Source organism: Oncorhynchus keta, chromosome 29 (genome assembly GCF_023373465.1).
Source record: "Oncorhynchus keta strain PuntledgeMale-10-30-2019 chromosome 29, Oket_V2, whole genome shotgun sequence".
NCBI classification, from domain to species: Eukaryota; Metazoa; Chordata; class Actinopteri; order Salmoniformes; family Salmonidae; genus Oncorhynchus; species Oncorhynchus keta.
The window spans coordinates 19812452-19838601 of NC_068449.1; the positions used below are offsets into that span (position 1 = coordinate 19812452).

The 26150-nt window shown below is 41.8% G+C and overlaps 1 protein-coding gene across 4 annotated transcripts in view; it reads left to right on the forward strand.

The window, feature by feature from the left end:
- Window positions 1-25888, forward strand: part of LOC118362420 (coiled-coil domain-containing protein 9B-like) — a 52894-nt gene extending 27006 nt beyond the window's left edge. For 3 of the 4 annotated variants that reach the window (XM_035742735.2, XM_035742736.2, XM_035742737.2), the window contains exons 7-14: window positions 17697-17881; window positions 19799-19848; window positions 19971-20021; window positions 20151-20247; window positions 21236-21269; window positions 21388-22084; window positions 22423-22505; window positions 23327-25888. In XM_035742735.2, coding sequence (XP_035598628.1) covers window positions 17697-17881; window positions 19799-19848; window positions 19971-20021; window positions 20151-20247; window positions 21236-21269; window positions 21388-22084; window positions 22423-22505; window positions 23327-23386 — 1257 coding nt within the window. In that variant the 3' untranslated portion in view covers window positions 23387-25888. Of the gene's footprint in view, window positions 1-17696; window positions 17882-19798; window positions 19849-19970; window positions 20022-20150; window positions 20248-21235; window positions 21270-21387; window positions 22085-22422; window positions 22506-23117 lie in introns of all 4 variants that reach the window. The other variant, XM_035742738.2, reaches the window with a different exon arrangement.
- Window positions 25889-26150: the final 262 nt, after the last annotated feature.

Genomic DNA, 26150 nt, shown 5'->3' on the forward strand with positions numbered 1-26150 from the left:
GGAGTTCATTCTGCTGACATTGAATGCTGCAGTTCGGTCACTCAGCATTGTATGGATATCTCCGTTCATCCAGGGTTTTTGGTTGGGATATGTCAGGATTGTTATTGTGGCTACAACATCAACATTTCCTAATGAATGAATAATGATTTTTTTTATGTATAATTTCTTACATTGTTAGCCCAGAAAACCTTAAGTGTTATTACATACAGCCGGGAAGAACTATTGGATATCGGAGAGACGTCAAATTACCAGCACAACCAGCACTACGACCAGGAATATGACTTTCCCAAAGCGGATCCTTTGTCTGCATGTCCCAAGGCATTCAAACTGATTCTCGAGGCCGACGCAAAACAACCGCCGGAGGAGAAGGTGTTGTAAGCGGTCTTCAAGTGAGGCTTCCAATGCGTGCACACCACCCACCGCTTCCGAGTGTATTACTCACTATTGTCCAGGCCCAAGTTAACAAAGGAGGCAATTAGGGCAAGAGTTGATTTCCAAAGAGATATCTGGGATTGTAACAATGTTTCACAGAAACATGGCTAGCTTGGGACATGCTGTTGGAGTCAATACAGCCAACGGGATTTTCAGTTTATCACACCGACAGGAATAAACATCGTTCCGGTAAGAAAAAGGGCAGGGGTGGATGATTCATGATTAACGACTCATGGTGTAATTGTAACAACATACAGGAACTCAAGCCCTTTTGTTCACCTCAACTAGAATTCCTCACAATCAAATGCCGACCGTATTATCTCCCAAGAGAACTCTCCTCCGTTATTGTCTCAGCCGTGTATATCCCTCCGCAAGATGATACCAAGACTGCCATCAAGGAACTTCACTGAACTTTATGCAAACTGAAAACCATATATCCTGAGATTGCATTTATTGTAGCTGGGGATTTTAATACAGCTAATTTGAGAACAAGGCTACCTAAATTCTATCAGCATATCGATTGCAGTACACGAGCGAGTAACACTCTCGACCATTGCTACTCTAACTTCCACGATGCATACAAGGCCCTCCCCCGCCCTCCTTTTGGCAAATCTGACCATGACTCCTTCTTGTCGCCCGTGCTTAGGTCTATCCAACGTTGGTCTGACCAATAGGATTCCACGCTTCAATCACGTGGACTGGGATATGTTCCGGGTAGCCTCAGATAACGTATATGCTGACTCGGTGATTGAGTTTATAAGGAAGTGTATAGGAGATGTTGTACCCACTATGACTATTAAAACCTTCCTTAACCAGAAACCGTGCATTGATGGCAGCATTTGCGCAAAACTGAAAGCACGTACCGCCGAAATGAATCATGGCAAGGCAATTGGGAATGTGGCCAAATACAAACAGTGTAGTTATTCCCTCCATAAGGCAATCAAACAAGTGTCAGTATAGAGACAAAGTGGAGTTGCAATTCAAGACGTATGTGACCGTGTCTACAGACAGACAATCACGGATTACAAAAAGAAAACCAGCCCCGTCGTGGATATTGACGTCTTGCTTCCAGAAAAAATAAACAATTTCTTTGCGCGCTTTGAGGACAATACAGTGCCACCAACGACCAAAGAGTGTGGGCTCTTTCTCCATGGCTGGCGTGAGTAAACATTTTAAACGTGTTAACCCTCACAAGGCTGCTGACCCAGATGGCATCGCTTGTTGCATCCTCAGAGCATGCGCAGACCAGCTGGCTGGTGTGTTTATGGATATTTTTAATCAATCCCTATCCCAGTCTGTTGCCCCCACATGCTTCAATATGTCAACCATTGTTCATGTTCCCAAGATACCTAAGGTAACTGAACTAAATGACTGTTGGCCCGTAGCACTCACTTCTGTTACCATGAAGTGCTTTGAGAGACTAGTCAAGGGTCTCTCTGTACTTTGCTCCATTCATTTTTTTTCCTCAAGCCTGACTAGTCTCTGTCCCTGCCGCTGGAAAACATCCCCACAGCATGATGCTGCCACCACTGTGCTTCACTGTAGGTGAATGGATGGTGCCAGGTTACCTCCATACATGATACTTGTCATTCATGCCAAAGAGTTCAATCTTGGTTTCATCAGGCCAGAGAATCTTGTTTCTCATGGTCTGAGAGTCCTTTAGGTGTCTTTTGGCAAACTCCAAGCGGGCTGTCATGTGCATTTTACTGATGTGCGTCCGTCTGGCCAATACCAAAAAGGCCTGATTGGTGGAGTGTTGCAGCGATGGTTGTCCTTCTGGAAGGTTCTCCCATCGCAACAGAGGAACTCTGGAGCTCTGTCAAAGTGACCATCGGGTTCTTGGTCACCTCCCTGACCAAGGCCCTTCTCCTCTGATTGCTCAGTTTGCCTTGACGGCAAGCTCTAATAAGAGTCTTGGTGCTTCCAAACTTCTTCCATTTAAGAATGATGGAAGCCACTATGTTCTTGGGGACCTTCAATGCTGCAGAAATGTTTTGGTACCCTTCCCCAGATCTGTGCCTCAAAACAATCAAATTTCAAATCAATCACATGTATTTATACAGCAGCAGATGTCATAACGTGTTATACAGAAACCCAGCCGAAAATCCCAAACAGCAAGCAATGCAGATGTAGAAGCACTGTGTAGAAACAATCTTGTATTGGAGCTCTACTGACAATTCCTTCGACTTCATTGCTTGGTTTTTGCTCTGGCATGCACTGTCAACTGTGGGACCTTATATACAGTTGAAGTTGGAAATTTACATACACTTACTTAGGAGTCATTAAAACTCGTTTTTCAACCACTCCACAAATTTCTTGTTAACAAACTATAGTTTTGGCAAGTCAGTTAGGACATCTACTTTGTGCATGACACAAGTCATTTTTCCAACAATTGTTTACAGACAGATTATTTCACTTATAATTCACTGTATCACAATTCCAGTGGGTCAGAAGTTTACATACACTAAGTTGACTGTGCCTTTAAACAGCTTGGGAAATTCCAGAAAATGATATCATGGCTTTAGAAGCTTCTGATAGGCTAATTGACATCATTTGAGTCAATTGGAGGTGTACCTGTGGATTTATTTCAAGGCCTACCTTCAAACTCAGTGCCTATTTGCTTGACATCATGAAAAAATCAAAAGAAATCAGCCAAGCCCTCAGAACAAATTGTAGACCTCCACCAGTCTGGTTCATCCTTGGGAGCAATTTCCAAATGCCTGAAGGTACCAAGTTCATCTGTACAAACAATAGTATGCAAGTATAAACACCATGGGACCTCACAGCCGTCATACCGCTCAGGAAGGAGACACGTTCTGTCTCCTAGAGATGAACGTACTTTTGTGCGAAAAGTGCAAATCAATCCCAGAATAACAGCAAAGGACCTATTTAAGATGCTTGAGGAAACAGGTACAAAAGTATCTATATCCACAGTAAAACGAGTCCTATATCGACATAACCTGAAAGGCTGCTCAGCAAGGAAAAAGCCACTGCTCCAAAACCGCCATAAAAAAAGCCAGAATATGGTTTGCAACTGCATATCGGGACAAAGATGGTACTTTTTAGAGAAATGTCCTCTGGTCTGATGAAACACAAATAGAACTGTTTGGACATAATGACCATCGTTATGTTTGGAGGAAAAAGGGGGAGGCTTGCAAGCTGAAGAACACCATTCCAAACGTGAAGCACGGGGGTGGCAGCGTCATGTTGTGAGGATGCTTCGCTGCAGGAGGGACTGGTGCACTTCACAAAATAAATGGCATCATGAGCAAGCAAATGTATGTGGATATATTGAAGCAACATCTCAGGACATCAGTCAGGAAGTTAAAGCTTGGTCGCAAATGGATCTTCCAAATGGACAATGACCCCAAGCATACTTCCAAAGTTGTGGCAACATGGCTTAAGGACAACAAAATCAAGGTATTGGAGTGGCCATCACAAACCCTCAATCCTATAGAAAATGTGTTGACAGAACTGAAAAAGCGTGTGCGAGAAAGGAGGCCTACAAACCTGACTGTTACACCAGCTCAGGAGGAATGGGCAAAAATTCACCCAACTTATTGTGGGAAGCTTGTGGAAGGCTACCTGAAACGTTTGACCCAAGTTAAACAATTTAAAGGCAATGCTACCAAATACTAATTGCGTGTATGTAAACTTCTGACCAACTGACCCAATGTGATGAAAGAAATAAAAGCTGAAATAAATCATTCTCTCTACTATTATTCTGACATTTCACATTCTTAAAATAAAGTGGTGATACTAACTGGCCTAAGACAGAATTTGTATTAGGATTAAATGTCAGGAATTGTGAAAAACTAAGTTTAAATGTATTTGGCTAAGGTGTATGTAAACTTCCGACTTCAACTGTACATGTAGACAGGTGTGTGCGCCTTTCCAAATAATGTCCAATCAATTGAATGTGGACTCCAGTCAAGTTGTGAAATCATCTCAAGGATGATCAATGGAAACGGACTCACATGAGCTCTATTTCGAGTCTCATACCAAAGTGTCTGAATACTTATTTACATAAGGTATCTGTTTTTTATTTTAATGCATTTTCAAACATGTCTAAAAACCTGTTTTGTATTTATTATGCATCCCCAACTACTCTTCCTGGGGTCCAGCAAAATTAAGGCAGTTTATTCCCAGTAAACGTCTGGATGAAAAGCATGCCCAAAGTAAACTGCCTGTTACTCAGGCCCAGAAGCTAGGATATGAGAAACCCCAAGGACAAACCATCCCCCCCAAAAGATAATTGTATTTATTTATTTGACCAAAATAGGAACAAATTCTTATTCTTATTTATTTTCAATGACGGCCTAGGAACAGTGGGTTACTGTTATTGGGTTACTCTTTTCAATGTCTGTCACTTTTATTACAATGCGAAATCCTCCCAGATTGCAGTTCCTATGGCTTCCACTAGATGTCAACAGTCTTTAGAAATAGTCTCATGCTGTTTTATCGAAAAATGAGCCAGAAATTGTAGTTTTTCTAGGTGGCTCCCATCTTGGCTGTAGTGTTTCCAAGCGCTTGGAAGAGAGCGCGTTCTTTGGTATTTTTCTCCGGTAAAGACAATAACGATTCTCCGTCTTAAATTGTATAGTTTATTTAATTGCAACCTTCTGGTTACTAGTCCAACGCTCTAACCACTAGGCTACCCTGCCGCCCCAAAAATAATTCAGCCTACTACTGTTTTCAATGGCTGTCACTTTTATTACAAGGCAAAATCCTCCCAGATTGCAGTTCCTAGGGCTTCCACTAGATGTCATCAGTCTTTAGAAATAGTCTCATGCTGGTTTATCGAAAAATGAGCCAGAAATTGTAGTTTTTCTATGTGGCTCCCATCTTGGCTGTAGTGTTTCCAAGCGCTTGGAAGAGAGCGCGTTTCTACGGTATTTTTCTGGATTATTGACTGAAGCATGCCAGCTAAACTGAGTTTTTATGGATATAAAGAAGGACATTATCGAACAAAAGGACCATTTGAGATGTATCTGGGAACCTTTTGGAGTGCCAAAAGAAGAAGATCATCAAAGGTAAGGCATTTATTATATTGCTATTTCTGACTTTCGTGGCGCACCTGCCTGGTTGAAATATGTTTTTCATGCTTTTTTATGCGGGGCGCTGTCCTCAGATAATCGCATGGTGTGCTTTATTCATAAAGCCTTTTTCAAATCTGACACAGCGGCTGGATTAACAAGAAGGTAAGCTTTATTTTGATGTGTTACACTTGTGATTTTATGAAAGTTAAATATTTATAATTCTATAGTTTGAATTTCGCGCTCTGCAATTTCACCAGATGTTGTCAAGGTGGGATGCTACCGTTCCACCTGCCCATAAGAAGTTAAGTGTTGCAGTAATTTCAGTCACTGAAGTGGCTGACATGTGTAGTGTTGAGTCATCTGCATACATAGACACACTGTCTTTACTCAAAACCTGTGGCATGTCATTAGTAAAGATTGAAACAAGTAATGGGTCTAGACAGCTGCCCTGGGGAATTCCTGATTCTACCTGGATTATGTTGGAGAGGCTTCCGTTGAAGAACACCCTTTGTGTCTGTTAGACAGGTAACTCTTTATCCACAATATAGCAGTGGGCGTAGTCAACACATACACTTTTCCAGCAGCAGACTATGATTGTCAAAAGTCGCACTGAAGCATAACAGCCCCCACAATATTTGTATCATCAATTTCTCTCAACCAATCATCAGTCATTTGTGTAAGTGACCTGTGCTTGTTGAATGTCCTTCCCAATCAGCGTGCTGAAAGTCTGTTGTCAATTTGTTTTCTGTAAAATAACATTGTATCTGATCAAACATTTTTTTCCAACTTTAAGGGTTGGTAACAGGCTGATCGGTCAGCTCTTTAAGCCAGTAAAGGGGGCTTTACTATTCTTAGGTAGCGGAATGACTTTTGATTCCCTCCAAGTCTGGGGGTTCACACTTTCCAAAAGGCTTAAATTGAAAATATGGCAAATAGGAGTGGCAATATCGTCCGCTATTATCCTCAATTTTCCATCCAAGTTGTCAAACCCCGTTGGTTGATAGTGTCATGACCTTCCCTCCTGTGTGAGGATCAGAGAGAGCCCCTCTCTCTCCCACCAGAGAGGAGGGGGGTGGAAGGTGGCCATTTTATGATGGTCTTAAATACCTTGCAGGAACTTTCTCTCCCACTCTGCAGAAATGGAAGTAAAAAAGAATACCTTTTACAACAGATAATTATTTTATAGTACTGTAACATCCAATATTGGATAATGAAACAGTATTTCTGTAATCCAAACATTTGGAATTGTCCGTGGGTATTTAAATAACAAATCTTAATTTCGATTTTGTGATGTCATTAAAGACGATAGAACAACATAACTATCTCTGAAAGTGTACATTTCCAAGTTGTCAGGTTTACATCTAAATGTTGTGGAACTTATATGATTAAATATGAAACTATTTGTGATGAGATGAAATGTGAATTTAGCCTTCTAAATGAGAATAGTTTTCCATAAATGTTCTACCCAGTCAGTGACCACACCCACATGAGCACAGACATTATGTCGGCGTCATGGAACGCCCGCTTTTACCAGCGTGCATAAAACCCCTTTCACATTAGACCAAGCAGAATACGGTGTAAGCCGGATGTTGCAAATGGTTAGACTCTACCAGACCAGTTACGTGCAGCACGAGCTGAATGCGTCACAAATCCTCTTACAAGGAGGAGTAGTAGGAAGGATCGGAGGACCAATGCGCAGCGTGGTAAGTGTCCATATTGTATAATAAGAATAATGAACACTGAACAAAACAATAAACGACAACGTGAAATAACAAAACCGAAACAGTTTCGTGTGGATCAAACACTGACATGGAAATCAATCACCCACAACTCAAAAATGAAACCAGGCTACCTAAGCATGGTTCTCAATCAGGGACAACGATTGACAGCTGCCTCTGATTGAGAACCATACCAGGCCAAACACAGAAATCCCCAAACATGGAAAAAGGAACATAGACAACCCACCCAACTCACGCCCTGACCATACTAAAACAAAGACATAACAAAATAACTAAGGTCAGAACGTGACACACTCACTTAAAGGAATTCAAAATTACAATATATACTTGTCTGTGTAGTGTCAGCGTTTGTTGCTGGCAAATATTCTTTACATCAATAACATAGGAATCACTATAAAACTTATCGCATTACCTCATATACTCTATATTAGGCCCAGCCTTTGGACATCTGTTTTTTCCTAGATATGGCTACTGTATTGTGCTCACTACATCCGATGGATCTGGATTCTGCTCTCAAGCATATTTCTTCAGCCTTAGTAAAGATTTGATCAATACATGTTCATGATTTCATCCCTGTGCTGTTTGTAACTACCCTGGTAGGTTGACTGATAACCTGAACCAGGTTGCAGGCACTGGTTCCATTTTGATCTTTTTCTTGAGTGGGCATCTTGATAAAAGCCAGTCAATATGTAAAATAATCCAGAAAAGATACCACTGATATCACATACATTATCAAGCATATCACACATGTTATCCAGATACTGAGTGTTAACACTTGGTGGTCTATAGCAGCTTCCCACCAGAATGGGCTTTAGGAGAGGCAGTATTTAACATGAGATCCTATCTAATCTTTACAGGAATGTGGTTCTGATTATAAACAGCAACACATCCACCATTGGCATTTATATATTTTCTGTAAATGTTATAACCTTGTATTACTACCACTGTATCATCTAAGTGAGTTTGAGAGTCAGAATATGAATGTCATCTTTTACTAGCAAATTATTGATTTCATAAACCTTGTTTCTTAAGCTACACATGTTAACTTGGGCTATTTTGATCACTTTTCCTCTAAGGATGCTTACTTATTTTTATTGCTTTACTGGGAAGCTTAGCAGAAGTAGATACGCTCATGTTATTTATGTTAGTGCAGGGTGAACTGCAAACAGTGAACTTCCTCCTAGGGCACACCGGCTCAGTGCCAGCAGTATAAATCTGGTTCATAGGCACATGATTACTGCATACTATAGCTGTAGGATCAGCAGAGGCATTCAGGACAGTTAAGAGAGGCATTAATAGGTTACTTACATTCTGTCTACCAACTCCCCTGGTAATGTACATTTGTTGAAGCATTATGACAACTCTGCGTCACAATGGTAGGGATTAGCTGAGCTGCGCTTGGGTCATTGATAAGCCATTGTCTCAACACAGTCTTATAATGCTGTGAAACGGTCCAGGAACCCAAATTATTGAGATCCTTATAAAAAATGTGTTTTCTTTCCAAAAGTTATCGAAATTGTCAACAAAAGTTACACCCATTGAGTTGCAATAATCACGTAGCCATTTGTGAAGAGAGAGAATCCTGCTAAAGTGTTCAATGCCACAATTCAGAGGCGGCACAGGGCCAGATATGATGGGAATTTTGTTAGTGTCTAGCAGACTCTTTAAAATCCAGTTTCAACTGTTCAGAGCTGCCCTTCATAATGTAATTTAAACCCACATGGACTACGATAGGATCGATTTCAATGTCCTGACGTAGTGCATTCGGGAGCAGCTTAGTAATGTATTTTACCTGAGCTCCGGGGTAGGACGTTGTTTTTGCACCAGGAATGGTCACATTTTTTACCAGGGAACTACTCAAAATCATATCTGGCGAGAATGACGAGGAAATCCACCTACTCCCACGCTTCACAGGATTTGGAGAACCCTTTATGGATGGGCGAGAGGCAGAATAACTTGAGCCCGTTGCTCCCGGCTCCTGGTGCAGTCCTCCAACAGATGGAGAAGCCCTGCTTGATCCAGAGCAGGGACGAAAGGTTGCCGATGTCGACTTTGAAATCGTAGTAGTATGCACTGCGGCCGCAGACACCTGCAACCCCAGCGACGAAGGTGCAAGAAGATCAGACTACAGGACGCTAAACTATTCATTGTTTGTATCTGCCTCTCGTTGTGAGTGTAGACTGCTTTGTGGGAGGCCGCTGTCTTTGGCTTCCACGGCTCGTGACATGCGACCATCATTGATTGCCTTGCTCCTCTTGCTGTGCTCCTTCGACTCCGCTATCAGATGGGGGAGCTCCGGGCAACATCGACCAGTCGGATAGCAAGGCAGAGATGCATCCAACAAGCGTGAATGTCGTCCAGCCACCGGCGTATAAAATGTAAACATTCAACTCTGTGTTTTCCCCAGTTTCTTGCATTGGAACTCTGAGTGATCCGGTTTGTCCCGAAACAAAGCGTAGTAGATACAGCTCCTACAGCACTGGAACTGTTTGTTTATTTCTCCAGACAAAGAGGGCTCCATTGCAAAACTCATCTGGTACCAAATTAATTAGCTTGATGGCTAACAGCTTAGCATCTCTGTCAAGCAGGCTTCAACCTGTCTGTTGAGCGGGATTCCGGGTCAAGAAATAGCGGTCCTAGCTGTTAAAAGGTAACCGAGATGAGGAATCCACGCAAAAATGAGTTTGGTTTTAACTTTATCATTATGGGGTATTGTGTGTAGATTGACGAGGAAAACAATTAATTGAATGCATTTTTAGAATCAGGCTGTAATGTAAAAAAATGAAAAGGGTCTGACTACTTTCTGAATGCACTGTATTTGACCCGTTTCAATAAGCTCTGCTGCGTATGTCGCACCTTACTATTTCACAGGAGTAGCATTTGAAGTTTTTTTCTTCTTTCAAAATGTTTTTTTTTTTGTTGCAGAAATACCTTCTGGAACATGTGAACTTTCATGTGCCTTAATAACAAACTTGTATGCCATCTGTAAATACGAATACAATTGTTAAATTTTGAACCTAGTTGGTTTAGCCACTAGCCATGATTGGCTGAGATTATAGGTGGGCTGGACATGCCTAGAGATGAACTCAGATTGGTCTGCCATTTAGTGTGCTTCTGTCTATAACATGAGATGCTCAGTTTGTGTGGATAATCCTTTCTACTGCAGCTTTTATTTTTATTTATTTTTAAGATGCCATGAATAACTGAACATTTTGCTACTGCTCTCAACAATGCTGCCCTGAAGTTAGTAGCGCTAACAACATAGCCCAGTGGAAAAAAGTTGGATGATGATCGTGCCATGCTGACACACTCGGACTCTGAAAATGAATCAGAGGAATAAGGAAATCCCTGATTTAGGTAAAAACATTCTCATTGAATCAGACATTGTAGAGTCTTTTGATGACAATGGTGGTGAAGAGACGGTGTCATTGTCACGGAAGAAGTTGACAGTTTTGAAATCAGTGGAATGCCCGGTGGAAGCAGCAAGATTGCCAAAATCCGGAGAGAGTCCAAAAAGAGAACACAACAAAGGCTGTTGTGTAAAATACCTCACTCCGGATTACATCTTCAAACTAAGGGCAACCATGGCATCCATGTCAGAGAGAGAGAAGCGTTCATCCATGCATACGGGTAAGAGTCTCACTACATTTTCAGATATTAAACGTTTCTAATTTGTAAGAAAGTTGTTTTCATTGCAAGTTAAAGGATACTGTTAGCTAGCTCACTAACATTAGCTGGCTGGCTCGCTAGCTAACATTACTTGTTTGATCTGTGTAGTAATACTATTCGTTTCTCAGAAACCCATTTGTATTGCTAGATATAGCCTAATTTTAGCTAGCTAGCTAACATTGAATCTAGTTGCTAGCTTTAGCTTCCTCCATGGTAGTATCGATGCATTGAAAACAACTGGGAACTCGGAAAAAATACAAGGTCAAATTTAATTTTAAATTTTTTACCTTTATTTAACTAGGCAAGTCAGTTAAGAACACTTTCTTATTTTCAATGACAGCCTGGGAACAGTGGGTTAACTGCCTGTTCAGGGGCAGAACGACAGATTTGTACCTTGTCGGGGATATGAACTTGCAACCTTTCAGTTACTAGTCCAACGCTCTAACCACTAGGCTACCCTGGGAACGAGTGGTAAATGTCGGTGAACAGCATGCAGCCAAAACAGGCCTTTTTGCAATATTTCAAATACAATCGTGGGATAGCACAGGTTGGAAAGCAAATGGCCCCTGCTGAAACAAAAATACTTATCTGTCTGTAGGCTATGCAACTATTTTATCAACTTACAAATAGGCCTATTGAGCGAACAGCATTGTTTTTACTAAAAAGAGAGCGAGAGACTTTTGCCATGAGCACATCGGCCATCGCAGGTGAGTGAGCTGCGCATCATTGGGTGAGTCATTGAAACTGGAAAGTTTAGGACTAGGCTTAAGACTATAATTTCCTCCTCATATTGTGTACTATGGGTGTCTCCTCCACACACAAATACCTAGGCTATTGATGGATTGAAGACGAGGTTGTTGTTTTTTAATTCTCAGTTTGTCAGTGTCAAAGTAGCCTGACATTTCAATCATTTGTGCGGTATTAAAAGAGATTCTGCTAAAGTCTCCAGTCATGTAAAATTACATAGAATTGCATGAAATGCGTTTATAAAAAGGCCCAATTATTCCCACACCCTAGGCTACAAAACAAATTCTGCAAGCCCCTCTGCTCTACTGCTATAGTCTAGACCACTATACAAATGCGATAATATGCTTACAATGCTTTACTATAAAGGTGATGTTCTGGTGCCTCAGAGCTCTCCAAGTCACCTTCCTCTCACGCTCACTTTTTTTGTTCCGGCACCTACCGATTTACAAATTAAGCAGTGGATATAGGCCAAGGACAAAATAAAGTGCATTTTCACTACTTCTTTCATCACTGGGGTGGCAGGGTAGCCTAGCGTTTAGAGTGTTGGACTAGTAACCAGAAGGTTGCAAGTTCAAATCCCCGAGCTGACAAGGTACAAATCTGTCGTTCTGCCCCTGAACAGGCAGTTAACCCACTGTTCCTAGGCTGTCATTGAAAATAAGAATTTGTTCTTAACTGACTTGCCTAGTTAAATAAAGGTAAAATTAAAACTTTTAGTCTTGAAATCTTTGGTTGTTTACTACACTGTTAATCCTTCAAGAGATGGATGGGGTTAAGGCTTAAGTGTCGTCCTGACCTTAGTTCTTTTGTTATGTCTTTGTTTTAGTATGGTCAGGGCGTGAGTGGGGTGGGTTGTCTATGTTCCTTTTTCTATGAATTGGGATTTCTGTGTTTGGCCTGGTATGGTTCTCAATTAGAGGCAGCTGTCAATCGTTGTCCCTGATTGAGAACCATACTTAGGTAGCCTGGTTTCACTTTTGAGTTGTGGGTGATTGTTTCCGGTGTCTGTACCATACGGGACTGTTTTGATTTTCGTTTGCGCTTTCACGTTGTTATTTTGTAGTGTTCAGTTTTACATATTAATGTGCAAATTGTCCTTTTCTGACGAGGAGTAAGCGATATCGGACCAATTTGCAGGGTGTGAACGACGCTGAATGGCTGTCGACAAAGAAGAGTTCTCCAGTAGGTGTGCCAAAACACTCACGGGCCATTTTCTCAAGTGGGGTTACAAGTTTATCAACTTTAAAAGCAGAATTATTTTCCCATTGTTCCTCAAATGCAGTGTATAATATAACATTTTCTAGCCATGAGTCTACTTTTTATACAATATACAAAACAACATTTTAAAATGTTGTTACATAGGACCGAATCCAGGTGGTGGGTCACATATTCCAAATCAGTATTCTCAAAACAATCCCTCAGTATTGAGACTGCCTCTGTCTAGGGCCTCACTACTGTCTGAGTTGGTGGCTCCTTCGTGAGTTGCTGCTTGTTGGTGAAGAATAGGAACAGAGAGACGTGATCTGATTGGCTGAAGTGGGGCCGGGTAAATACAGACACAGCATTCTCTGATATCCTGCTGCGATTGAAGCCTTGTTCAGTTCAAAGCAATAAAATTCCAGCAATTGGACATTAGCCATCAGGATACTAGGAAAAGTAGGCAATGTAGCCCGTCTTTTCAGCCTCGCTTTCCTTCCTCCTCTTCGTTGCATGCTTTGCTTTAGGTCATCTCGGCCAGGGGGAACAGGTAAGCCCGCTGTGCGTGGAACAAAGTAGCGAAACTACTATTCCAGATCTGCGAGACTAAGCCATAAGAATGTAGCTTCCGATTCATGATCCAGAAGTGTTTGTCGGTATTAGGAAATTATTTTAAACAAAGTAATAATTAACTCAAATCGCAATAGAGTTGAGCAGGAATCGGCAAAACGCGTGCCCTCCTCAGCGCCACCAACCCTGTGTTTTAGGTGTTGGTGCAGGGTTTTGTGCCATAATTTGCATTAATGCTTCAGATGCGGTGGTCACGTTCATTCCAGTTTCTTTTGTCATCAATTGAACTTTTCCTTGCCTGTGCAAGAGGATTTTTCACATTCCTCTTAGACTTGCATTTTGCCTTTATTTTTGTTTGTTCCATATCAAGGACATTATTTTCCACAACTGCCTCTTTAGCTTTCAAAGCAGCATACTCAGACTGTGCTTTCATTCTAGCACCGGATCACTTGACCTTGTGTCGGATGCATGTGACTTTTTTGATAAAGCAGATGCACTGTCATGTGGACCAATGGCACTTTGCAATTCTGAATCATTTTTTGACTTTGAGGCACTTTCTGATACAACAGACTTTCAACTGAACCAATGACACTTAGCAGGTGTGAATCCTTTTTCCCTTTACCATGCAACCAAAACCCCACTTGATCTAGAAACTCCTTTGAAAAGCAAAACTTTTTGTTCCTACCAATCAGCATGATCAGACTCTTTCCTCTTCAGACAATATATTATGCACAGCCACATACAGTTCCATAAACTCAGCCAATTAACCATTGAACACACAACGTCATCATTTTCACCACCATCCATCAATGCTTGAATTGCATTATTTTTCTTTATTAGTCGAGCTCCCATCCACCTTTCCAAAAAATTTTCCCACCAGAGCTTCAGAATGGGTGCCTGCCACTTCCATTCACAATTTTCAGTTCCACACTTCAATATCAACAGTGCATTTCCAATAGCGCTTAACAGCTTCCCATCGCACGGATGGTTCATTTACAGTTGAATAGCTTGTGACAATGTTTCCAAACCAACATCACAAAGTGGCTTAACTTAAATTATACCCGTACCTTACTCACAGTTTCTTTGGTTGGCATCGCTGATCTGCTCCAGGTGACTTGATAAATCTATAAAGTGTGGAACTGTACTAAATCCATGACAATTTAACTTAAATGTGGTGGCTTTTGAATAGCCGTGGGAAAACTAGTTCCACGTTTGAGTACATCCAAAATCAGTTTTTAGAAAACCCAAGAATCCAAATGAAATCGATGGCATGATGAATCAAACTTGACGTTTTATTTGTGGAACCCAAAATATTAAATGCAAGGCAAACAAAGGTTTCAATATTCCAGGTAAACAAGAAAGATCAGGGTAAAAATGTATATGGTTCAGAAAATGTATGCCATCCCAGTATCACAAACATTTTCCATAACTAGTAGGTACTTACTTCCCCTCCTTATACCCAATATGCACCTATCTGGGAAAGCCCACCCGTACTTCCAACTGATTGAGCCCTGTACTTCCAACTGATTGAGCCTAGAGGGCGTAATTGCCATATTTTAATTCAAATTATAGGACTATAATAAGAGGCCACATAACCAAATAAATGTAAACACCATATATGTATATAGAAATGCAATATTATATTCTTAATGAGCAATGTCATCTAATAAACACATATTTGCATAACCAAGGAAATATAGAAACAGACTCCAACACTCCCGGTCTTTGGAGTTGAAGAAGACTGCATCTTTCCCCAAACAAAAGTATCACCCCCTCCCTTACACCCCCCCTCTGGTAAGTTGTCCCCATGTGCCACCAGTTCTCTTGGTCTGTTAGTGTTGCCAGTCAAATATAGGGTAGGAGCAGGGCAGGTAGGGTAACAGATCAGGAGTGTGATAAACACCCAGAAGCAGGAGGCAGGCAGGGAGGGAACAGAGCCTTCAGAGGAAAGGGAGATACGTAGTCAGTTGTACAACTGAATGCATTCAGCTGAAATGTGTCTTCCGCATTTAACCCAACCCCTCTGAATCCGAGAGGTGCGGGGGGCTGCCTTAATCGACATCATTGGTGCCTGGGGAGTAATTGTTCTTAGGGGTTAACTGCCTTGCTCAGGGGCAGAATGACAAATATTCACCTTGTCGGCTCAGGGGGATTTGACCAAGCAACCTTTCGGTTACTGGCCCAACGCTCCTACCCGCAAGGAAGGAGCCACATGACAAGTGATGCTGTTCATGTCCCACTCTGTATACTACGTTGGTGTGTTCTCAGCCCGGCTGTGGAGAATGCTATGAGTTACGCAACCTCTTCCATCGTGGCTGGTTTTTGGATGGTAGAGTTGCATAAGAAGAACATGATCAGAGCTATGTTAGCAGTTATGATCTGATATAGCCTAGATATGAAGTTGTTCTGTTTTGGGAGGTATCCAACACCGCTTCGGAATAAGTATGGTCAGACAGTTCAAGACAAGACGGAGCCCAGGGTATTCAATGGACACCAAATAGAATAATAAATATAAAACCTATTGAACTTAAGTCCAATCAGTCTTGTTTTCATTTTCTGTTAAAATGTTTTGCTACAATGCCCTAATGAATATGACCCAGGTTTTTTCTGTTGGCCAGTGTGCTGCTCCTCCCTGAACCCCTGTAACCCTGGGAGGGAGACCCAGCAGAGGCAGGAAATTTGAAAGTGCTAACTAGTGGTGTGCTTGACGGAGCCAGCGGGAGCAGGCCTGTTAGAACATGTGAGACTTGCCGTCCCCTGTGGCCCCTGCATCCCCCAGGACCGGGGAAGAATAGACAAAGAAGAGCGAGGAGAAGCAAACCGAGAGATGATCACAGATGCCACGTTCCCGATACTGCCTGCAGGAGAGCCACATGTTTACCTGTCTCTGATTGGTCCACACCGTGGGGGAAAACATATTTCTGCCTGTCCCTAGTTTATCCCTCTGTGCCCAATCAGTGGTTTTTGTCTGTCGGTCTCCATTATTCTTGTCTCCTGACTGCTCCTGTCCAGTCGTAAAAACCCTTCACAGAAAGAACATGAATGGAACCACACATCGATTCTCCTGGTTTGTAGAGTAGTATCTACACTACATGGCCAAACATTTGTGGACACCCCTTCAAATGAGTGGATTTTGATATTTTAGCCACACCTGATGCTGACAGGTGTATAAAATGAGCACACAGCCATGCAATCTCCACAAACAAACATTAGCAGTAGAATGGCCCGTACTGAAGAGCTCAGTGACTTTCAACGTTACACTGTCATAGGATGCCACCTTTCCAACAAGTCAGTAGTCAAATTTCTGCCCTGCTAGAGCTGGCCTGGTCAACTATAAGTGCTGTTATCTTGAAGTGGAAACGTCTAGGAGCAACAGCTGTTAAGTGGTAGGCCACACAAGCTTACAGATCTGGACCGCCGAGTGCTGAAGTGCACAGTGCGTAAAAATCGTCTGACCTCGGTTGCAACACTGATTATCTTGTTCCAAACTGCCCCTGGAAGCAACGTCAGCACAATAACTGTTCGTCAGGAGCCTCATGAAATGGGTTTCCATGGTCGAGCAGCCACACACAAGCCTAAAATCACCATGCGCAATGCCAAGCATCGGCTGGAGTGGTGTAAAGCATTGGATTCTGGAGCAGTGTGTAAGTTATTTTGTCTGTAGCAACACTCACAGTACAGCTCCTCCCTCGCCTGCTAGAGCATCACCTCTCTCCCTCTCACGCTGTATCAGTTCCAGTTAATAAAGTGTGTGTGTGTAAAACATTTTTATGCATATTGGGTCCGGGTGGGAAAGCCCCAGGTCAATTTTGGAACAGGTCCAACATTTTAGACCCATGAAGACCTCATCACACTGTATGTCCACTACCAACACTGGTCAGGCAGGGTGATTCTCAATTTGAAGTATATTAATGAGTGAAACAAGAGGATAACTTGGATGAAAGCCTTCAGACAGTGTAGCACTCTAGGACCCCGGGTGACTAGTCACAATGATGTGATGAAAGCCCATCCAATCTACAGATATGACCTCTTTTATGTATGAACTAAGAGCACTTGTTCAGTTCTCCCTCAGACCCCTGCTGTTCCTCTGATCTTCTGGACTGCCCAGAGGCTTCACCAACCCAAGGCCAATTATTATATAAGGCTGTTATTTTGACCTGTATTGCCACTGTCTCACACAAAGTGTTTGAAGAAAGCTTACTCTCACAACCGAAGTACAGATTGGATATCTGACCATGGTAGGCCTTTTGCAGTTTTCACCACTGGCACTAAGCTATGACTGGTACTTGTGTTCTTCTTGCAGGAGTCTGAGAGGCTAGACCCAGCGGGCGACACAGACCTCACCATCCCCACGTCTAAAGTGTTGCAGCAGGAGTACTTGTGCTGGAAGATGGAGCGTGAGCAGATCGACCGTGAACGCTTGGCGCGCCACAAAAATGCCAAGGGCCAGTGGAGGCGGGCATGGGACATGGACAAAACAGAGAATATGTAAGCCCACTCCCATCCCTGGCTGCTTTGCACTTCTTCACTTTAGTTTCCTCTGTCAATCATTTCAGTTTGGCTATTATGTTTGCAGGATGAATGTCTGAGTGCTCAAATTCCATTTAGATTATAAATTAATGTTACAATTAAATGAGTACTCTTCTGTATGTGCTCGTCTTCCGGTCTTGTTCTCACAACAACTACAGCTAACTACCACACATCTCATCTCTTACCATGCAAAATAGGCCATTCTCTTGTCATTGTAACTAAACTAAAACGTTAACTCATTCACTCATCAAGCAGATTACCTTCTCTATTATTTCCTCTATTGAACAATGATTGTATCTCAGTCTATCTTCTGTACTTCTAAACTTAGAAATGGTTGCATTGCATTTTCTAAAGAAGTGCAGAATGGTGTCTGCACAGAGAAGATAGTGGTATAAACTAGGTACTTTCAGAATGCTAATTTACTCTGGTGGAAGATTTCCGTTGTTGGAGGTATTCACGCGATCCACATTTTGGACCATGCCCTATCCCATGATACTGATTTCACACGGTCACAAGACTTAATCCAATCAAGTCACAAGACATAAATAACAAGTCACAGCAAATGTAATGATGTTGGATGGAGACTGGCAAATAACTCTATTAGAGAGGGAGACTGAATGACCTGGCAAAAATGTGTTTGTTCTCTTCTGAGGTATCTGCTAAATCATGAAATGGTATTTATCCTATCATCTAACTACCCTCTCCCTAGTACTCTTACCACCCTCTCCCTTTGTCAGCTATGCTAGACATTGGACACTTTCACTAGAAGAAGTTTGTAACAAGCTGACATGCAATGTTTTGGAACCATGGAGAAAGGATAAAAGTAGGCCAGTTTTAGGCCTTGAGCGCCACGGAATGAAAACATCTGCTTATATATAGGTTACATGATTTGAATTTGGAACCCAGTATTTGACTATGTATGGAGCTGCTGTCCTTTCACACAGTGGCGTCCTTACTGCTTAGGAGCTAAATATATGACACCCCTCTTTCTGTTCCTTGTTCAAACACAACAGATGTGCTGTGAGCAGTACAGTGGCTGGATAAATAAATGTTCTGTTTAGAAGAAAGAAGCATCAAACTTTAAAGAGACAAGATAATAGGATACTTTTAGCTGGTGCTGGGATGCCTTTCCTTTTGTGGCATGGTTGAAAAAAGGCCTCAGACTAACTAGAGTAGGAAAAATATTTTTTGATTCAGCAGTTTAGATGTTGTCAATGAATGAGGAGTGTAGGATCGTGACCTCTAGCTACAGATTTGTAACATGATTCTCCATTAGCCGTTACAGGAAAGTTACTGTTTGGCGTAGAGCAGAGAATTTTCAACCAACCTTGACGTGGCGATACTATCTTCATTCTCGACTCGTCCAAACATGAATCTTCTAAAATGTTTGTGTCCAGTTGCAGGTGATTTGTTTGAAGTTATAAAATGCACCGTTATTAAAATAAATATATTTTTTGCTCCATTAAGTAATCCAACAATGTGTAAGCCGCCGTCTTGTCCATTTCAAATCTTCTCTCATTGATTGAGAGCATTTCAAATCTGTAGCTACATGACCTCAAGATATCACAGCCATCTCTGTACAATGTCTCATTCTAGCTCTGAGCTCAGCATGTAATGATTACTTGGAAATGAAAATGGCTGTTGAATGAAAGTAATGGAATGTAAATTGTTATGTTAGTGGAACAACACAGATACTTGAGAAATGTCCAACCAAATGCATTGGACCCTTCATTAACCCTGGTAGGTAAGATTTTGTCTGTTTACTTTAACACCAAAACCATGGCCTCGTTATCTGGTAGTTCATCTGTTAATGGAACATCCCAGCTGTGTATTAGGTTTTAATTATTTCACTGTAAACTAAATGTCTCTCTTTAGGTTTTCAGATAAATCTCCTAGGGAGAGAGAAAGGGGGCCTACAGCCAGAGGTGAGAATTTCACTCTGTAGTAAATTATTTTCAACTCAAACACTGAGGAATAGTCAGACCATAATCAAGTATGTCTTATTTCCAGTGATGCCCAATAATTGTTGAACTTGTTTGATTTTCAGGAGGAAGAAATGCAAAGAGAGGTCACCCCAAATCAAATGCTGATCCACTGGGTGAGTTTGAATGCTTTATACTGTGTACCAGCAGCTGAATCATTTAAATCCTCAGTACAAGCAACCAATCAGCCAATGATGGAGAACTATTCTGCTGTTTCTCTTAGCTTTGCTTGTTTTCATCTCCAGGTCAGCAGCTGGGGGGCAAGGACAAGCGGGGTAAAAATGTTCCAGTGGTCAGCAGTAAAGCCAAGGGCAAGGACCGGCTGACTGGGAGGGCCAGAAGGTGAGTGGCAGTAACAGCAGATTTAATCATAACAGCCTGTGTTGATGTAAGGAAACCACACACCTAGCCTTGCTGTATGCAAAACACACTGGTACTTACTCTAAAGAGCACAACGTGTCAAATGACCAAAATGACCAAAAACAGCTAAGCCCACTGTTCCAACTTTTTGCACTGAAGCCATTGGTGAGGCTAGACTACTTTTGGGTTCTGTTGGTGGCGCTTGAGAGGCAGGTATTGGTGGCTGTGCGGTCCTCTGAGATTGAGCTGACCAGGGGGAAGAGCAGTCAGGTATGTCCAGGCAGAGTGGTCTCTTGCCTCAGTTGCCTGTTATTAGGTTTTGCTGCTGGTGCTAATTGGAAAAGACCAGAGCGTGAAGAGAACTGCTCAGACCAGCCTTACCTCTTAGGAAAAAAAGTTATATCTAGAACCTTAAAGGTTCTTCGGCTGTCCCCACAGGATAACATTTTGAAGAACCCTTGTTGGTTCCAGGTAAAACCCTTTTGGTTCCATGTAGAACCGTTTTGGGTTCCATGTAAAACCCTTTCCACTCCCAATCACAGCTGGTTGTAATACAGCCTGGAATCTAACCAGGGTCTGTAGTGTAGTGACGCCTCTAGCACTGAGATACAGTGCCTTAGACTGCTGCGCCACTCTGGAGCCACAAAAGGTTTCTCCAATGGGGATAATCTAAAAATATTTTTGGAACCCTTTTTCTAAGTGTAGACTGTAGAGCATTTCTCAGGATTTACAGAGGGCAGCCATGATTAAACACACAGGTGTGTAAGTGTACCTACAATCATGCTTCTCTATTTTGTCTCACTCACACTCTCTACATATCTCTCTATCTTTGACCCCACACAGAACAGAAGTCATAACAAAATATGCAGAGTATTTTCTGTGTTCATAGCACTCACTTTGTTATCAGGATACTTTGAAGAATACAGACCACTCATTCTGTATGTTTCTAATAATTATTTTAATATTTCAGATGGGATGCCAGCGAGGATGGGGAGGATTTGCAGGTGAGAGGTTTAAACTGAATGCTGTGCTTTGGTGAAAAATGGCTGTGCTTGGGCTCAACAAAGACATCTTTGTCTTCTTTATCATATAACTAATGGAATTTTATTTTTGCTCCTTCAGGCCTCTAAGACTAGTTTGGATGAATTCTTAGAAGAGCTTGATGCTTTGGCTGACCCTGACATGGATGACTCCACTGCAGAAACTCCAGAGGTCAAAGAGCGTGACCTCAAAATGGAGTCTTCGCTAACCCTGGATGTGGTGAAGACCGAGAAAGTGAGTGGAAGCGTCAGTCCTGGCCTGGACAAGGCCGAGACGGCTCAGGCCCCAGCCGACCCCCTGGAGGACGGGACATCCAGACAGGGGAAGGCTGAGGCCTCGTCCCCTCAAGCTACAGAGAAGAAGGTCCGCTTCTCAGAGGAGCTTATCAAGGGGCCCGGGGCCTACGAGAAGCCCAGTACTGGAGCCCAGAACTCTGCCCGCTCACAAACCAAGGGCACCAGCGTGTTAAAAGTTGCCTCCCCCATCAAAAACGGACAGAAGTTCGAGGAGCAGAAGCAGTCCCCCAAGGGCGACCAGGAGGATGCTGGTAATGACCTGGACTGGTGGGATCGGCAGGCTGCAGCTTTCCAGGCACAGAGCTCATCTGATGGGCATAGACAGGGTCAGGAGGGCCCTCCGTTTCTTGATGCCTCCAAAACAGAATGTGCTGAAAGCGGCCATGACGGTGTGCTCAGCCCTGTTCTTCTCATTTCACACAGCGATGCCCCTCCACAGGATAATTCTGTCCAGCCTTTAGAGCATGCCAAGAGCAATACAGGTAGGCAATGGTTTTGTTCGTGGTTAGTCCCTGTCAAATATACATACTACCTCAATCAGCCTGACTAACCGGTGTCTGCATGTAGCCTCGCTATTTTTATAAGCTCACTGCTGTATTTAGCCTGTCTTTTTACTGTTGTTTTATTTCTTTACTTACCTATTGTTCACCTAACACCTTTTTTGCACTATTGGTTAGAACCTGTAAGTAAGCATTTCACTGTAAGGTCTACTACACCTGTTGTATTCGGCGCACGTGACCAATACATTTTGATTTGAAATGGGTACAGTGTATAGTTATCACTATGATGCAATGTAAGTAATGCTTGGTTCCCTTCACAGAGGAGCTGATTGACTCCAGTCTGTCTGTTCTCAGCCTGGAGTCAGGAGAGACTCACCCAACCCACACCACCAGTACCGATAAGGTCAGTATGGACTGAGATAATATGAACAACTGGATGGAAAGAAATGAGTGCATGACTCATCTGCATTGTAGTCTGGACTATGAGAGGGAGTGAATGAAAGAAAGAAGCTGTGGATGGGTTGAAAAAGTGATGAGTGTATGATTCATCATCACTGCAATTTTGGGATTTTTGATTGCTGCATGAGTACATTCCCTATGGTCTTCTGTAGTGTTTAAGTAGATTTGGAATAGACAAGAGAGACGATGCATGTTCAGAACTACTGTGGCAGGGTGACAATGCATTACCAACCACTGTGGCAGGGTGACAATGCATTACCAACCACTGTGGCAGGGTGACAATGCATTACCAACCACTGTGGCATGGTGATAATGCATTACCAACCACTGTGGCAGGGTGATAATGCATTACCAGCCACTGTGGCAGGGTGATAATGCATTATCAGCCACTGTGGCAGGGTGATAATGCTGTACCAACCACTGTAGCAGGGTGATGCATTACCAACTGTAAATATAAGTACTGTATATGCCTTCCTTTTGAGTAAAAACAATGTACTTTTACACCTATTTTTAAAAACCACATTGTTTAACCCCTTTTTATTGTTTTGTTTCATAGGCAAGAGAAAATGGGAAGATTGTTTGAAGGACTTTTGACGTTGCTATAACATTTTCTAGAACTGAACAACAACATGCTTAATTAATTCAAGCGTTTACCATGAGCCTTTTAGTTTAATACCGCACTTGCTTCCAATAACTCTTTGTAGATGTCCTGTGTCTAGTTGGTCAGGTTAAGACTAACATGCGCAATGTTGTTTCTTTTGAAAGGATGCTAGCTGCTCAAGGTGGGAAAAGGAAGCAATACATGTTCAAGTGAAGTCATTTTGAGCCTTTTTTCTGCTTGAAAATACTTTGCTTACAAGCACTTTATTCTTTATGAGGTATGAGTACTGACATGTCATACATTACTTAAAGTTGGAATCCTTAATGGTGAAACCGCTACGTCCGTTTGCGATATTACAACAACAAAGAAGTTACTGCAAACAATGAACAGTTTTTTTTCTCCTCTGACATCATTAGAGCACAATATGTATTGCAATTTTTATTTTCCATGCTGCACGGCGCTCCTCAGCTCAGCAATAGTAACAATGATGGTGGTGGGGCGGCCAGCGGCGCTGTTTCCCCTTACTGCGGATTCCATCTTTAAGTGTGTTATTTGAATGGCTGTTTTTGTTTACATTTGAAGTATTATTTCAAGGTACCAGTCCCAATGCTTGTATTAGTTCAGTTCCTATGGATGACTAACCTACATAACCTGAACAGGCCCTGCCATTAACCTTTGCCAGCCTTAGCAGTTGAATGACAAAATATAATTAGCATTATATGCTAATAGTTGTACACTGACTTTATTTACAGTACTAGTCAAAAGTTTGGACACACCTACTCATTCCATGGTTTTTCTTTTTTTTAAACTATTTTCTACATTGTACAATAATAAAGACATAAACTATGAAATAACACATGGAGTCATGTCGTAACCAAAAACATGTTAAATAAATCTAAATATAGTCTATATTTGAGATTATTCAAAATAGCCACACCTTGCCTTGACGACAGCTTTGCACACTCTTGGCATACTCTCAACCAGCTTCATCAGGTAGTCACCTGGAATGCATTTCAATTAACAGGTGTGCCTTAAGTTAATTTGTGGAATTGATTTCCTTCTTAATGCGTTTGAGCCATTCAGTTAGGTTGTGACAAGGTAGGGGTGGTATACAGACGATAGCCCTATTTGGTAAAAGATCAAGTCCATATTATGTCAAGAACAGCTCAAATAAGCAAAGAGAAATAACAGTCCATTACTTTAAGACGTGAAAGGTCAGTCAATCTGAAAAATATCAAGAACTTTGAAAGTTTCTTAAAGTGCAGTCGCGAAAACCATCAAGCGGTATGCTGAAACTGGCTCTCATGGAAATTAAGACCCAGAGTTACCTCTGCTGCAGGGGATAAGTTCATTAGAGTTACCATCCTCAGATCTGCTATTAACTGCACCTCAGATTGCAGCCCAAATAAATGTAACAGACAGATCTCAACATCAACTGTTCAGAAGAGACTGCGTGACTCAGGCCTTCATGGTCAAATTACTGCAAAGAAACCACTACTAAAGGACACTAATAAGAAGGGACTTCCGTGGGCCAGGAACTTGAGCAATGGACATTAGACCGCTGGAAATCTGTCATTTGGTCTGTGTCCTAATTTGAGATTTGTGTTCCAACCAGTGTGTTTCTCTGAGACAGAGTAGGTGAATGGATGATCTCTGAATGTGTGGTTCCCACTGTGAAGCATGGAGGTGGTGTGGGTGTACTTTGCTGGTGACACTGTCTGTGATTTTTATTTAGAATTCAAGGCACACAACCAGCATGGCTTCCACAGCATTCTCCAGTAATATGCCATCCCATCTGGTTTGTGCTTAGTGGGACGATCATTTGTTTTTCAACAGCAACATGGCCAAAACACATCTCCAGGCTGTGCAAGGGCTATTTGACCAAGGAGACTGATGTAGTGCTGCATCAGACTCACCCGACCTCAACCCAGTTGAGATGGTTTGGGATGAGTTGGACCGCAGAGTGAAGGAAAAGCAGCCAACAAGTGCTCAGCATATGTGGGAACTCCTTAAAGACTGTTGGAAAATCATTCCTTATGAAGCTGGTTGAGAGAATGTTGAGAGAGTGTGCAATGTTGTCATCCAATTTGTAAGTCGCTCTGGATAAGATCGTCTGCTAAATGACTTAAATGTAAATGTAAATCATGGAAAAGGGTGGCTACTTTCAAGAATCTAAAATCTAAAATAGATTTTGATTTGTTAAACACTTTTGGTTACTACATGATTCCATATGTGTTATTTCATAGTTTTGATGTCTTCACTATTATTCTGCAATGTGGAAAATAGTCCAAATACAGAAAAACCCTTGAATGAGTAGGTGTTCTAAATCCTTTGACTGGTACTGTATGTAACTTTTCCAATTAGAAAGCTCTGACCATTGCACTTAACGACTGAGATACGATAGCTCATTCATTCATATGGTAGTTTACAGCTTGGTTTGGTGAAACCAGTTACATGAAGTAAAAGTAAATTCAAGTGCATTATTTTAGTGTGGGAATGATTACTTTGAAAACCATAACTATTGAATTTTATATTACAAATGCTAAAAAGATCAAATATGGTTAAAATGGTTTCATATTTATTCAAATGTTTTCGGGGAACCCTTTGACTTTAAATTTTGAAATGTGGTATTAACTGTCATTATTGATTTTATTTATTTATTTTCTCCTTTGGACTACTGATTGTCAAATGTAATTTGCTGGAGAATAAACCCTTGTTGACATGCATTAGCGGCTGGATTGTTTTATTTTAAGGAGGGAAAGGCTATTTGTACCCCTTTGTTTTATTATACTTTAATAGTCTGACAACATCATTTGACAAAGAGCCTTAGCATATAATAAATAGTGTGTTAATGAAGCACTTACTTTGTTCTTTTTAGAGCACTTATTAAGGCAATTCAGTGTACAGCACATGTTGGAGAGGGAACTGTGGCAGTTAACATCTTCAGTTATCTTCTGACCTGCCAAAGCAATTTTACTTTCAGTAGGA